We start from the raw sequence: 16,012 nt of genomic DNA, 5'->3' as shown, positions 1-16,012 counted from the left end.
CTGGACCTATTTGGCCACAAATTTGGACAGCCAAAGGTTTCAGTTTCACCTTGCCTACCTCCAAAAGCTACAGTGTACTTAGGAATCTCCCAACTATGCCAAGCTCACGTTCAGCACCATGGACAGCAACAAGACACCCCACTCAAGTTGGCCTTCTGAGTTTGATTTAACCAGGGACCAAACCATGGGTGCCACTGAGATTTCTTCAATCCAGTGGTCTGTGTTTCCACCCTCCTCCTAACACAGGAAAGGAGCATACTCCTACCTAAGAAGGCTTCTTTAATTTCAGTCTTGTCTGTCCGTCGAATTATTTTCACCACACAAATAACGGCCAAAGGTGTGAGGAAGGAAATGGCCTGAAAGAAATAACACAAATGCCTTATCAACATAAGGTTCTGCCCTTAGAAGCCTGAGTAAACATTTGCTCCAGTGACTTCCTTTACTTCTTCTGACTGAATGATCTTCTTGAATGTCTGGCCCTGAACAAAGAAGGCAGGTTCCTATCTGTACTTAGAGATGCCACAGACTTGAAAAGATGGAGATCTGATTGTAGGTTATAATTGATTTGTAATTGTTGGGAGCCACAGTTAAAGTGGTGGCTTTTTTAAGTAGGAAAATTAGAGTCTATAATTATGATTACTCATCCCTGCCAGATGGTAGTGATGTGGTACTGATGGTGATGATGGTTGGGATGGGATGAAGGTAGAGAAGATAACAGTGGTAGTAATAATAATCATAAAGTTACCTAAAGTTTACCTGAACTTCTGTCCTTTTATATCTTTCCTCTTTTTTTTTTTTTTTTTTTTTTGCCAACCATGTCCTCCAAGAGCCTGCAGAATCCCCAAGGGAGCACTCAACCCTGGTTTGACTTGTGGTAATCTACAGTCCCTATGAATTTCCTTATACACAACAGAATCTTGGAAGTGCTTCCTGGACACAAAGACACAAATACTAGGATGGCCACCAAGAGTGTGCCCTCAGGGGCCAGCGAGTTAGCACAGCGATAGAGCATTTGCCTTGCACACAATCAATCCATGATAGATGGTGGTTTGAATCCCAGCATCCCATATAGTCCCCCATGTCTGCCAGAGTGATTTATGAGTGCCTGAGCACCTGAGCTCCAGTATGAGCCCTGAGCACCACCAGGTGTGACTCCCCCCCAAAAAAATGACAAAAAAGAGTGTGCCCTCAAACAACAGCCACTATCGTGGCATGTCCTACCCAGTGATGTTCTGCAGACCTCGCTCAGGAGGTAAAACCATGACCTCTTCCCTGGGAAGAAGTCACCTGCGGTAAAGCCACCAACAGCCCAGGCATGGCCAGGAAATGCCTGGCCAGGACTCAGGTTTTGTTCCTGGAGTACTCGGTATGCCCATGTGGTAAAGAGGAGCCTGGAGCCATCTAGGAAACATCAACGGTCCAACCACAGCTACAGTCACCACATCAATGGCATCAAGACAGAAGCACCAAGATAACGGTTTCCTGTGCTGATGTAGACACTGACATTCAGTGCCTTAATCATGATGCTGCCACTGGTTTTGTGACTGGAAAAACTGACTCTACTGAAACCCAGCACACTCTTTCACTCACACACATGCTAGAAAGGGCACATACACACCACCTGAGAAGCTCTCATTTCCCAATTAAGAAACAAGTGCCTTTAACACGTGCTCGTGCATGCACACACACACACACACACACACACACACACACACACACACACACACACACACACCTTTAGCTAGAAAGTTAAATGATCCTCCTTTAGGTGAAAGCTTTCTCATCCTAAAGGAGAGACCTTGGGTTTTAAACAAGGAACTCTGAGCCTTCGAAGGAAACAAAGCTATTTTTCATGATAAAAATATTTTCTTTCCCTATTTTTTTTACAAGTATCTGAAGATTTTAAGAGATCGAAAGTAGGGGTAGAGAAATAACATACTAAACTCTTCATAAAGCCTAGGAGACCAAATTGAAGTTACAATAATGACAAAATTGTTCCATCTTCGACAATATTGCCAATGCATCTACTGACTTTCTTATGGTTTTATGGAGTCACGCTGAATTTTGCTACTAAATGAAATTCATCATTGACTATAAATTAAGCAAAAGGCTGAGCACTGCTCCTTCAGAGATCAGAGGGGATGAATCAGGAGCCGGAGCTGAATATAACCTTCTATTCTTGAGAATCGGCACTGAATAGCCTCTGCCCTTTCTGCTGCCAATATGCAAATGGGCTTTATCTCCTTTGGGCTGGCAGCCAGAATATCTGGGCATCTCCAGCTAGACTGGAAAACAATTCATTGTAAATCTAGGACACAGCACAAACTTTCTCTGATACCTTCATTCAACAGTTATCTCCAAACTGGGTTTTACAGCCCATAAAATGTAAAATATTTGAAGAATGAGGAAAGTGATAAACCAAGGGATCATCCTAGGAAAATCCCCAAGTAAAGTACTTGGCCATATACACTGGCTCTTTTATGTCTAGAACTCAAAGAAGATTTAAATTGGAACAGAAATGGAAATAGTTTTTTTTATTTCCATACTCGTAATTCATGCTCTGAAATTATTTCACTCCCCCAAGGTTTTGAAAAATTTCATTTATTTCCAAGCTGACAAACAATGATTAAAATGAAAGTGAAATCACACTTTCATGCGGATTGCCTCCTGGACATTGGGGGAGGGATTATGAACACAGAGATCTGTGCGATCATTATGCATTAAGCAGGTTTTCTCCCTCCATGGACAAGGTTTTCTTTCAAAGTGTAAAAACATTCCTCGTTGGTTCTAAGAAACCCCTTGGAACACTCATTTCTATTGCCAAAGGTATGTGGCAAGGCTGACCAATGAAAATAAAGAGTTCAGGCAAGGAGACTGGCCTTTCAAAAGGAATGTTCTGTATCAAGAGGTGGGGGGAGCTTCAGAAGTTCCTCTGCTAGAAACCGGTTTGAAGGGCACAGGAGTCAATCAGGAGCCCCCATTTTCTAAGATAAGGATTTATGGAGCTTTTTCCTTGAACCAGACACTGCCAGGCTTAAGCTAATAGAAGCCAGAGGGGGAATTCTACATCCTCTATGGCTGTGAGCAGCTGAAAAGCACCCAGAACAATCCCTGAAAATGGTCCTTTCTCTTCCCTGCCTGCTAGGCAAGGCCACCCTCTCCCAAATTTCAGCCAGCAGCACCGACAGCATCTGTGGTGGACCCCAGCTGAAGGGTTGGCGAAGCCTCCTGCATGCCCGAGCTGGCAGGCTCAGCAGAACAGCGACACTGGCCAGTGCGGGCGTGGGAGAGGGGAGAAGTACTCACAAACATGAGGCGCGTGGGGATGTTGTCAGACTGCACCAGTGGGTTCTTGTACAGCCAGATCTCCTCCGGCTGGATGACTCTCTGGAATGGATCCAAGAACTCGGTGAAACTGCAATAGAGCAAAGACAGGCACATGATGGGTGCACAGCTGCGTCCGGACCTTCCTGAGAGGGACTGTGCCCTCTCTTAGATGGGAGTGATTCCAACTGAGATGCTAGACAATTCCTCCACCGACAGAACCTGTGAGATGACCTGTAAAGGGTCTAAGATCTGGCGCTTCCAAAGCAACTAGAATTGGAAGCTTGATGCTCAGACAAGGGTAGGTCAGTCAACAACAAGGTCTCTGGGCTTAAAGGAAGATTGAGTGGGAGCAAAATGAGGGAGAGCAACAGGTAGGCAGGGCCTGGGCGAGAAGTGACAGCACATACACACACACACACACACACACACACACACACACACACACACACACACACACACACAAGCACACGCATACACGGGATCACCCTGCCAGTGCCATTCCACCATGGCCACCACTAGGGGGCAGAGTGAGAATGAAAAGCTTCCATGATGGAGCCTGGAAAGAAAAGGGAATTAAGTGAGATTATGGGGTGCTGCCAAAAAATCAAATGGCATTAGGCATCTGCTCCCATGGCTCCCCCTTTCTCAGACACTCACCCCCAGAAAACACACACCAGGCAAGCAGGTGGACGCAGGAGAGGACAGGGCAGGAAGGAGATAGGTTGTGGGGACCAGCCTTGCCCTGGTCTTTGGTGTGTCTCTCCACTAGGAAACTTGCTCAGACTTGCTTTTGAGCCTTCGCTTCAGAGGACTAGAGGGAGCAGGACACAGCCTGATTCCCTCACCGCAGACTGGCTCCACTTCACCCCATCCACAAGCCGTGGCCAGAAGGGACACAAGCTGGCACCTAGGTGAGCTGAAGGCAAAAAGGGGCAAGAGGTTCTCAGGACAAGCAGAAGCTGTGGAATGAGCTTAACAGGCCAACCTGGACAGGCTGGGGCACAGAAGTGAGACCATGGCTAAGCACAACACACACTTGCATATGCTCACACACTTGCAATATGTTCACATACAGATGTGCTCACACATCTTCATATTCACATTCACCCACTCTCACATCCACACACTTACACAGGGCATCAAAAACTCCCACTGGTATACTCATATACCCATACACACCACTCATCCAGAGATGCTCACATATTTTTACATGCTCACACACTTGCTAATATATATTTTCACACACATTCCTGCACACACACTCACATCTGCTCACACAATGTTTACATGTGTTCTGCATAGGCCTATATAAACTCACAAATACTTTCATCCACACATACAGACACTCTCACATACCCACTTATATACATACATGCTCTCTTTCTCTCTCTGCCTCTGTATCTGTCTCTCTTTCTCACTCCCCTCCCCCCATACACTCACTCTTTCTTCACCCTGTCTTCTCTTACCTAGCCTGTCCTATTTTTCTGGGCCCCTCGCCACCAAGGATGTCTCCATGAAGATGGACTGTATGGTCTCTTCACCTTCCTCCCACAAACATTTGCTGACTGAGGACCCTGGGGGTGCCAGAGATGGTTCAAAAACTTAAGGAATGCAGGGGAATGAAACCCATATGGTCCTCACTCCCGGGATAGTGGCCATCAAGGGACTCAAAAGTCATGACAGTGAGTGAAGTCATCACAGGGTCTGTCTCTCAGACCAAATGTGCTGAAGGCACTAAAATCCTCCGAAGGTGGGAGCCCCCCAAATGGCAAATGCTGACCTTCCACATGCTGGAACAAGTAACCCAGATGTTCCTATCCTGCCTCCATGACTCCTGCTAGTCAAAACCAAGCTTTGACCTTTACTTGACAGATCAGTCCCACACACCACCAAGGACATCACTTATGCACTATCATCAAGACAAGCACACGCCTGAACCTTCCAGACACAGACCTTCTTCCTGCCTCGAATAACACACAGAACAAGCTAAATCCCATCATTCAGCTCTCTCAGAGCCTTGCTTGGCCATTTGCTGGCTGGACGGCTTAACGATGGTCTTGTACTGTGTCTGAGACCTTCAGTCCCTTGCTACACTAAGACAGGCCTCCGGCTTTTGCCTACCAGCAAAGGAGGTGCTAGCCACAACTCACTCAGAGACAAGGTTCTTCCTACCTGGATGACTTCTGTGAGATGCCACTTGCAGGTCCTGATTCTCAGAGCTGAGGAATTAGGGCTTCACATAGAAAGCAGAGCTGGTCCCCACATGCTGGCAAGTGAGGCTCACGGGGAACAGAGCACATATTACATAAGCTCAGAGAGCCACGCGGTTAGTGCCCCTGTTTCCAAACACAGCAAAAGCAGTGAAGTACTTTTATTGTCTGAATCCAAATGCAGTGCAGGCAGCAAATGCTGCCCCAGGGTGGAAGAGACAGGACAGTGGTTTCTATGAACTGAAGGAAGCTGAGATGTTAGGGCTCCATCAGAACTACAGAACCACTGGCATTACAGTCACTTCACATTGGATCAAATAAGCCATAATCTTAGGGGTAAGAGTAAAAGATTGAAAAGGGGGGCTGAGTGGAGGGTCTTGGGCCCTTTGGTGATGATCAAGACAGTTATTATCCACATCAAAGCCACAATGTTAAGGTTATCATCGCCATGTTACATTCAACTACATGAATGACTATTTCAAATTATTATTATTGTTGTTGTTGTTGTTGTTGTTGAGTTACAGCTGGTGATGCTCAGGAGTGACAACTGGCTCTGCATACAGGAATCACTCTGGCAGATTGGACAGGTCATATTGGATGGTGAGGATCAAACCTAGCTGGCGAGATGCAAGGCAAGTGCCTTCTCTGCTGCACTAACACTCCAGCCCCAACAAGTAATTTCCAGGGACCAGGGTACCAGCTCAGAGGGCTGCAGAGAAAACCCTGCCTGTGTGAGATCTTGATTCCCAGACCAAGTATCAGCAGGCCAAGGACTACTAAGGTGGCCCTGGGCTCCCAGCACTGCTGGGGAGGTGACCCCCATACCCCAAACCAGCATTTCCACAAACTCTTGCACACCAAGAATTAATATATTCATATAATTTGCATCCTGACTCAGAGGTACCTGTGCTCACTCTACAGAGTGATATTTGGGGGTGTGGTGTACCCAGGAGAGAAGGATGAGGGTTCTGAAATTCTCTTCCATCCAAATTATTGTCTCAAGTATTTACTTAGGAGAGGAAGCCAGCTCTGAGACTGGCTTTGCGAGGCCCTATCACAGAGGTCAGAGCAGGAGAACAATGGGCAGGGCACTCGCCTTGCATGGAGCTGTCCCAGGTTCGATCCCCAGCATTGCCAGCACCAACCATCTCAACCTTTTAAACATCACCAGGAGTGATCGGTCTGTGAATGCTGTCAGGAGGAAGTCCTGAGTATTGCCAGGTGTGGCTCAAACTCAAACAATAAAAATGACTTCACCACAAAAGGGGGGTCAGGAGTACATGGGAGGAAGAAGGGTGGTGGAAGGGTGATTTTGCTCATTGGTCAGAAAAGTGCTACAGCATTGTTTTTAAAGACCCAAGACTCTGGGGAAGTATGATTAGCTTCAGCTGGATTTCAGTGAAGTGTGACAAGAGGAAAAATAATGAGAAAAATCAGAAGGCAAGAAATGAAAAGAAAAACTCAACAACAAAAGGAGAGAGTGCCCCTGCTAAAAAAATACAATGAGCTGTCTCATAAACCCTGACTTGGGCTGAGAATGCTTTGGCCTGGCCTGTGTGTGATAGTGAACAGAGTGAACAGAGGAGGGTCTGACAGTGAACCCTGCATGGGATGTGGGGTAGGGGAACAGAGAAATATCAGGACCCCACAGTGGGTTTTAAGGATGTCTGTGGGCCCTGCCTCCCCTAGTGTTCTCCCTCACTCATTTCAGCCAGCTGAGCCCCAACCTCTGGTCCCCAGCAGCACAGAGCTCCAAGAATCGATTCTCCAGAAGCAGGCACATTACCCAAGTGGTGCAGAGGGTAGGAAGGAATAGGGATATAGGAGCAACAGAGGTCACTATAAAGGGTGCAAAAAGCAAGCACCACTACTTGGGAATTCCCTAAAAAATCCCCCAAGTTGTAGATTCCAGGTGATTAGACATCGACTGTCCAACCTCGAATCCTAGATCCCTGACATAGAACCAACACAGTTCTCAGCAACAGCTCCAGGAACCAATCTCCCTCTGGGACATTTTTAATACTGCTCTGACACCAACATGCGCCGGTTTTGATATGACATCCTGACAATGAGGAAATGGCAACAACTTGGTCTAAGAGCAGGTTGTCTTAACTCACCTAATGATAAGATGAAATCAGAAGATATGTCATCCTTTAATTTCTACAAAAGCCAAATTCGCTATCCACAGAAGACTGACTGTGACAACCATGACTGACAGAACTTATCCTGGGTCCAATGAAAAAGACCTTAGTCTAGGCCTTGGCCTATGATCTGTATAACAACCAAGATATATAATTCCAGAGGTCTTACAGAGACAATTGCAACAGATCTTCTGGAAACATAATAAAAGACTCTATCTTATGCTTCGTCCTAGAATCGGGGCAAAAACCAAGACCACCAACTACAGAAGACTGATTAAAACAACAGTGATGGAACAGAACTTCTAGAACCATAAAGAAAGACTCCATCCTAGGCTCCATCCTTTAACCTGTGCAAATACCAAGATCTCTAGCTAAAGAGGCCTGATTTTACCATTCATGACAGAGTAGAAAGTTTCCAGACACCACAAAAGGACCTAGGGGAGAGTAAAAGAACATGTATGGAGCTTTTAGACATTCCCATTACAGTATACTTCAAGGTGGAGAAAGCCTGTATCTCTTAGGCCAAGGAAATTCCCTTTCTAATATCCCCAATATTTTACTGTGTCTATGCGAAAGAGAGAGAGAGAGAGAGAGAGAGAGAGAGAGAGAGAGAGAGAGAGAGAGAGAAGCACATCTTAATTTTTTTTTGTTTTTTTGTTTTTTTGGCCCACACCTGGCGCTGCTCAGGGGTTACTCCTGGCTATCTGCTCAGAAATAGCCCCTGGTAGGCACGGGGGACCTATGGGATGCCAAGATTCGAATCAACCACCTTAGGTCCTGGGTTGGCTGCTTGCAAGGTAAACGCTGCTATGCTATCTCTCTGGCCCCATACTTAATTTTTTTGGTTTTGTTATTGTTTTCGTTTATTTATTTTATCCCCATGGGTATTTTCTGTACTTCATTTTGTTTTTATTTCAAGACCATGGTTATTGTGTGGTTGTTGTCTTTATTGCTGTGGTGCTTTTTGAGTTTTTTGTTTGATTTTATTTTATTTTATGTATTGTTATGCTTTTTTTGTCCTTTTTTCATTTCTTCTCTTAAATTGATATTTATAGCCTCTAGAACAAGGGTCTCAAACTCACGGCCTGCAGGCCATTTGCGGCCCTCCGTACAACATTTTGTGGCCTGCGGCCGGCCTTCAAATATCGCAGTATTCGCAATTATTCACTTACCGAATAATCGCAATAAAAATCGCATTAGTAAGAAAAATAATCGCATTAAACATTCGCATACCCCGAGCAGTTCCGTTAGAGGTATGCAACTGTTTAATGCGATATTTTTCTTACTAATGAGATTTTTTTATTGCGAATATTCGGTAAGCGAAATCCCTTATGCAGCCCTGCCTCACCCCGACTTTGCCTCCTGCGGCCCCCAGTTAAATTGAGTTTGAGACCCCTGCTCTAGAAGAACTCCTCCCATTTTTTGCATGTTTGATTTTTGCCCCATTTTATTCTTTTCTTCTCTCCTTCAAACAGAACTACATAACTTGAACCATCTTGTTTTGCCTCACAAACTGACAAAAGACAAAACAGTGGTATGAACATTAAGTAGAAATAAAAAATGATCAGACTTAAACACCAAATCCAAAGCCAACGACAACAGAATTGATACCCAATCTACAACAAGCTAGACACAGAGGGGACCACTTATACTAACAGCCCGGTGGGTAAAGGAGGGGGAGATGGGATACATGCTGGATACAGGGATAGAGAGAGGACAACATTGATGGTGGGAATGCCCCTGATTCAATGTCACTATGTACCTAAAATATTACTGTGAAAGATTAACAATCCACTCTGATCAAAATAAAAATTTAAAAAAAAACTGGCATCTGTGTTGAGGAAAAAAAATTCCCCAAATTAGACACTTTGAGAGGAGAGCAAGTGGCATGGGTGGAGAATGGGGGAACAGGCAGAGTTTGGTCAGTGGATAAATTTGTTTAGAGATGGGCTTCCTTGCTATGCCATTGACAGGAATTTCCATAGTATCTCTATTAGAGGGCATGGAGAGTAGGCCTGCTAGATGTTATATTTCCTAGCATGGATGGCTGTCTGTTTATCCCCAAGGAGTTTCACCAAAAGGCCCGCTGTGGAAGCTTCACCCCTGTGTGGAGAGTTGAGAAAATTCCATAAAGATGTTTTTGAAATTCATGTCATAATACTGACATTATATTACCTTCATATTATTTGGCTTAAAATTATTCCTCCCTTGTATATTTACAGGCCAAAATATAGCCTCAATCAAATTCTTTTTGCCCAGAGAATTTTCAAATACCAAACAAACCAAAACAACTTCTTTTCTCCTTGTCTTTGAATGTCATAGCAGTTTGTAACAGAAAGGATTGCCTTATTTCAGGGACTTCCACCAGACACTTTGAATACCTGCTAAAAGGACTGCCTTACTTCAGGGACTTCCACCAGACACTTTAAATACCTGCTAATTAATCTACACTCCAAAAAGGTTTGGCCAGAATAGCATTAGGCTATTGAATTTTACTAGGTGTAGGAGAGAGAAACTAAGAATACAATTCCATTTAAAATAGTATCAAAAAATATTAAGTACCTAGAAATCAACTTTACAAGGGAAGTGTAAAGTGTAAAGTGTACCAGGAAAATTTCAAAACACTTCAGAAAGAAATTGAAGAGGATCTAAGGAAATAGAATTTTAGTTGGTGTAAATTTTGTACCTCTTTCATATAAATTTATCCTTTTTCAAAACCAGACAATAGAAAGTTAGTCTTAGCCTCTAGAGCTAGAAACCTGTTCCTCTAGGTATAGGAAATTTATTATAGGAAACATGGCTTCTTGCTAATCTGTTAATTTACATCAGTATGACACCTAGGGCTAGCTCAGAGAGAAACTACTTAGAAATATAAAAACTTACCTTCCTTTTTTCTTCTGGGCTCCTAACTAAACTATATTCTATTCTAAGGTTACAAACCACCTAAAGCCATATCTATAGTATTAAAGATCAAACAATGTATACTGATAAGTTTCTGTACTTTGCAAAAGAAACAAAATGTGAGCAATTTTCTAATACCTGTGACTGGCTTATAACCCTTAAAAACTCCTAGCTTGGAGATTAAATTTGGAACATGCTTGTCAGATTGTGTTTCCCTTTACATTCATTGTGTGGTCTCATTTCTTCATATTTCACTGCCACTCACGCATACACTCTCCTCAAGAGGACTTGTAGCTCTTTAATTCAAACTGGAACCCAAGAGCTAGTCCATAAGACTTCATGGCCCATTGGTGAGTACTCATAGCTGAAATGTGCCTGTGCAGCACAGTCTACAAGCTCCACAATGCGAAGACATGAGTGAGGTCACATGATGTGGCATCAGGATGGCAACACATTTCACAGCACTTGGATAAATCCCACCAACTTTGGCACCCCTACACCTCACCATCTATTATGTCACAACAGAGCAGTTAAAGGTCTTAAAGGAAACAAAATTCAAATATCAGCTCCTAGGTCAGAGACAACAGTGAAATATGTGCAGACTTGGCAGGCAGGAAGTCTGGGTCCAACTCTGGACACCACATGGGCCCCAGCACCTGGGCAGATATGATTCCCAAATCAAAAGAGATCAAGTGACAGAAGGTCAGGAAAGGGAGCCACAAAAGCACTGATATTACTGGAACTCTGGTGATGGAGTGACATTGTTCCCTGCAAACAGGGGTCAGTTTAATTGTGATAAGATTTAATTGTGATAAGATTTAATTGCATACCACGAACAAGATTGGTTATCACAGTGCTCAAGCTTAAAAATTTAAGTATAGGGGCCGGAGAGATAGCATGGAGGTAAGGCGTTTGCCTTTCATGCAGGAGGTCTTCGGTTCAAATCCCGGTGCCCCATATGGTCCCCTGTGATTGCCAGGAGCAATTTCTGAGCCTGGAGCCAGGAATAACCCCTGAGCACTGCCGGGTGTGACCCAAAAACCACAAAAAAAAAATTTAAGTATATAAATAAATTAAAATATAATGAAGGCCTTGGGGTGGGAGTGATAGCACAACAGAGAGGGTATTTGCCTTGCCTGGGGCTTACATAGGTTCAATCCCAGCATCCCATATCCCATATGGTCACTTGAGCCTGCCAGGAATAATTTCTGAGAGCAGAGCCAGGAGTAAATCCTGAGCATTGCTGGGTGTAGGCCACCCAAACAAAATTACTCCACATCACTAATCATCAGGGAGATGCAAATCAAAAATCAAAATGAGGTATCACTTCACATCACCAAGACTGTCACACACCATACAGAACAAGAACAACAAATGCTGGCATGGATTCAGGGAGAAAGGAACTCTCATCATTGCTGGTGGGAATGCTGTCTAGTCTAGCCTTTCTGGAAAACAATAAATATATTCCTCAAAAAACTGGAAATTGAGCTCCCATATGATCGATCCAGCAATACCACTCCTAGGGATATACCCTAGGAACACAAAAATACAATACAAAAATGCCCTCTGCACTCCTATTTACATTAGCCAGAATCCGGAAACAACCAGGTACCCAAAAACAAATGAGTGGCTAAAGAAACTATGTTACATGGAATGGAACATTATGGAGCTGTCAGAAAAAATAAAATCATAAAATATGCCTACACATGGGTGGACATGGAGATTATTATGCAGAGTGAAATGAGTAAGAGGAAGAGGAATAGACATAGGATAGTCTCACTCACCTGTGGGATATAAGAAAATTAAAAGACAGTATGGTAATAATATCCAAAGACAATAGAAATTAGGGCTAGGAGGACCACCCATTATATGGAGCTTACCACAAAGAGCAGTGAGCACAGTTGGGGCACTAACTGCACTGACAACTATGATAACAATGATAGTGAGAGAGAAGTAGAATGCCTGTCCCAGGGACAGGAAGAAGGGAAATGGGGGCATTGGTGGTGGGAAAGTTGCACTGATAAAGGACAGTGTACATTCTTTGACTTAAACCCAACTATGAACATTTTGGTAACCATGGTACTTAAATTTTAAAAATTATTTTTTTTAAAAAATCACTTTTTTTGTTTCTGAAAAGGTGCACTGAAAACATCTCTCCATGAACCAGTTCCTTCCCAATAGCACGTCAAATTGCTTTATTTGAAGGCAATCATCACACTGCCCACTGTCTCCGAAATATCTAAAACATAAAAATAAAATAAGCCACATGCAGCATTATTCTTGGTGCCAATCTTCTGCCTACCAGCTCCCAGACTCCCAGCCCCAGCCCCATGGTCGTTATTGAAGTTCTTAGCCAGTTCCCAAGATTGTGCTCATGCTGCAAATCTGGCTAATCAAGTTTGGGGAAGAGTATAATCAAGCTGATTTATCCACAATTATCTCCCCCTATTATCCTCCTTGTTACCCCACTATGCAATTACGTGCATGGAAGACTTTTATGTACTGGAGAGATGCAGGGAGAAGCAGCAGCGGAGTCCTTGGAAGTCTGACTAGGAGCAAGCACTCACCATGGTTCAAGAGATCAAGAAGGACAGGCCAGGCCTCATAGTGCCCAGAACTTTCTGTTCCAAAGCACACAAGTGTCTGGCACCAGGACCTTCTGTGAAACCAGCAGAGACTTGCCCATGGAGGACCTGCAACTTATCATAGTGTGGGGCAATTCTAAGTACCAAGTTCCAGAGGCAACTGAAGAGCTACAAAGCAACACTGCCCCAACATTTGCACATTCTTCCTCTTTCTGTTACCAACAGGCATGTTATGACAATGCCACTGATCACACCTGGCATCCACAGGCTGGATCGGCCACTTCAATGCACCCTCAGTGTTTGGACTGAGGCATTAATCCCATTTTACTAATTAGCCAACTGAGGTCACTTGGAAGCCAGATTTCAGAGCCTCGAGAGAACAGCCTAGCTCAGATATGGGAAATGGCTCTGATCCACCCAGAGATGGCTGGACAACAGAATGGTCCCTGGCATTGGCCAAAGACAAACTGAGGAGCATTTAGAAGGAGCAAAAACCCTTGAAAGAAAGCAATAGGATGTGAGAAACAGAAGGGCAGAGACATGCCCAGTTGTTAAATGGAGGGGCACCAAGGTTCCTAGCAGATGACTCCTGCCTCTCTAATTCTCCATATAAAAGATGCTCCAAGGTTCAGGAAGATCCAAGGGATCACATCCAGGGCAAAGGCTACTTTTGATAGGAGGACAGGGTGCGTGAAAATTTTCAGAAAAATTCTCAAACCCAACTAGACAGTTAACATTTTTCAGACTCCTGAAAAATGCCATTTCCTAGACCAACATTAATGAAATCCCTGGGACTCCCTCTAGAAGGGGACACTCCCCGGCTCTGAAGAACCCTGAAGAGGAGTGATGAGCTGGAGTCCCTTCAGAGGTCCAAGACATGGGACACAGATCTTAGTCTTCCATTTCCTATTCTGTTCTTTTCGGGGGAGGGCAACTTTTTGGTTGCCCTGTGATTCTCTCTTCCTCTTTCACTTTCTTGTGCCCAGATAATAAAGACTTTTGTAAAAATAAGACAAGGAACTCATAGTCCTGTGCATCCAAACACCTGTGCAAATCTGAGCTCAGCCAGGGACCCGTATCTCTGGGGTTCCCCTGCAGAGACCCCGGTCAGGGATTGCTGTCAGCAGATTCAAGGGCTGCTGTCAGCAGGTAGTGACTACTCTGCCCAGGTCCCCGTTGTGGGCTAAAGTTGGGCTGGGCTGGCTACAGTGTCCCAGGCCTTGGAGACCACAGCCAGTGGGTGACCCCCAGAAGAAGGCCTGGGCTTGGGGAGAAGGAGGCAAATTTAGTGCATCCACTATGTTGCGGATGGAACATTCCATGAAGGCACAAGGGTTTGCTTGGTGCCTGTGGAGCCACAGCTCTGTGCCAGGCAGTGGAGCCAGTGGAGCATGGCATAGTCCCTGCCTTTGGGTTGGGGGTAGACAGTGCAGTCACTTTCTGTCGGCGGTAGCTGCTGAGGAAGGAAGGCTCATTCAGAGGGTGAGAGAGAAGGTGAAAGTCCTGGAGCTGGAGATGGGGCAGAGCTGGAATGCAACCCAGCATGGATTCACCTGAATTGAGAAATCCCAGAAAGCAGCTGTCTGTCCTCACCACCTGGGGTGCTCTCCAAAGTGTGAGGTGGGAGATCACAGGGTTGGACAAGAGAGGAAGGAGCAGCAGCCCAGCAACAACAGTGGATAGAGGTGGATGAAAGTGTGGAACAGTGTGTGAAAGTGGCAGAAAGGGTGAAACAGTGTATGGAAGTGGCAGAAGGCATCTTCATGAGGTCTCTAGAGCCTCACTGGGTGTGGTTGAGCCCCAAACCAGTAGACCCCTGATGAGGACAATAAGGGGGCCAGCCTCTCTACTCATTGCACTTGCAAAGGGAATCCAGCCCTTAAAAACACCCAGAGCTCAGGGAGGTCCAAGAGGGCTGAGCTGCTGGGACAACTGAAAAGTCTAGAACCCACTGCCTCCAGTGAGGAGCCCCCACTGCATCTATAGACTGTCTAATCCAACAAAGCAGCACTGATATGCCAAAGCGCAACCCCCAACATCCTCTAGAAGCCCAGAATACATGCCTCTTCCCAGGAATCCCTTTCCTGGCATGGTCTGGCAGAGCCTCCACCTTTTCACCACCTGCTCCCCCAGAGGACATGCCTACAAAGTTGCCACTTCCAGGAAAGAGGACATATAGGACCCATGGGTGTGGGATCCAATCCTACACCCCCTACAAATATAAGAATCCTGAATCAGGATTCTGTGAGCTGGGTGCTGGCCACTATACTGCCTGCCGCTCAGTGGTCTGGAAGAGAGAGAGAAAATGAAAGAGAGGGAAGATGGACCAAGAGAGAGAGAGAAAGTAGATGGACTGAGAGAGAGAAGATGGACTGAGAAATTGAGAGAAAGCAAAGAGAGAAAGAGCAGCCACAATTTGGAGAACATAATTTACTCCATATTACAGGCTCCAAGAGGCCCCTAGGGAGAGGAAAGGGCCACAGGGACCTGAAAATACAATTTGGGGCAGAGTAGGGGAAAAGGCACAGTGAGGCTGTGCTCCAGGAAGGGTGAGTTGACAGAAAAGCTGTCCCTCAGGTCCACAGCCAGCATTGCTACCAGGAACACCCATAAGATGCTGTATGGTTTTAAGGAACACAGATGATGTCTTGGGCTATAGCAGGCCCCCTACACACAAATAGTTTCAAGTATTTTCCCCATGTTCTCATGGGCCCTGCCATGAGCTGTCCACACAAGCTGCACGCCTTCACATGTAACCCTGTTAATCTCTGAGCTAACTGTCCTGTCCAGAATTTGATGAGTCTGGATTCAATTATCCTACAGTTTAGCTTTCAATCCCAGTATTATG

At 45.0% G+C, this 16,012-nt stretch overlaps 1 protein-coding gene across 3 annotated transcripts in view; it reads right to left on the bottom strand.

Moving 5' to 3' along the window:
• Positions 1 to 16,012, bottom strand: part of PLPP4 (phospholipid phosphatase 4) — an 88,298-nt gene that overhangs the window by 51,862 nt on the left and 20,424 nt on the right. The window contains exons 2-3 of one of the 3 annotated variants that reach the window (XM_049764516.1): positions 3,307 to 3,415; positions 266 to 356 (exon numbers count right to left, since the gene is read on the bottom strand). In XM_049764516.1, coding sequence (XP_049620473.1) covers positions 266 to 356; positions 3,307 to 3,415 — 200 coding nt within the window. Of the gene's footprint in view, positions 1 to 265; positions 357 to 3,306; positions 3,416 to 16,012 lie in introns of those variants that run through there. The other 2 variants (XM_049764518.1, XM_049764517.1) reach the window with 2 other exon arrangements.

Source organism: Suncus etruscus, chromosome 17 (genome assembly GCF_024139225.1).
Source record: "Suncus etruscus isolate mSunEtr1 chromosome 17, mSunEtr1.pri.cur, whole genome shotgun sequence".
Taxonomy (NCBI): Eukaryota; Metazoa; Chordata; class Mammalia; order Eulipotyphla; family Soricidae; genus Suncus; species Suncus etruscus.
The sequence above is the reverse complement of the archived record's forward strand: the minus strand, read 5'-3'. Positions and strand labels throughout refer to the sequence as shown.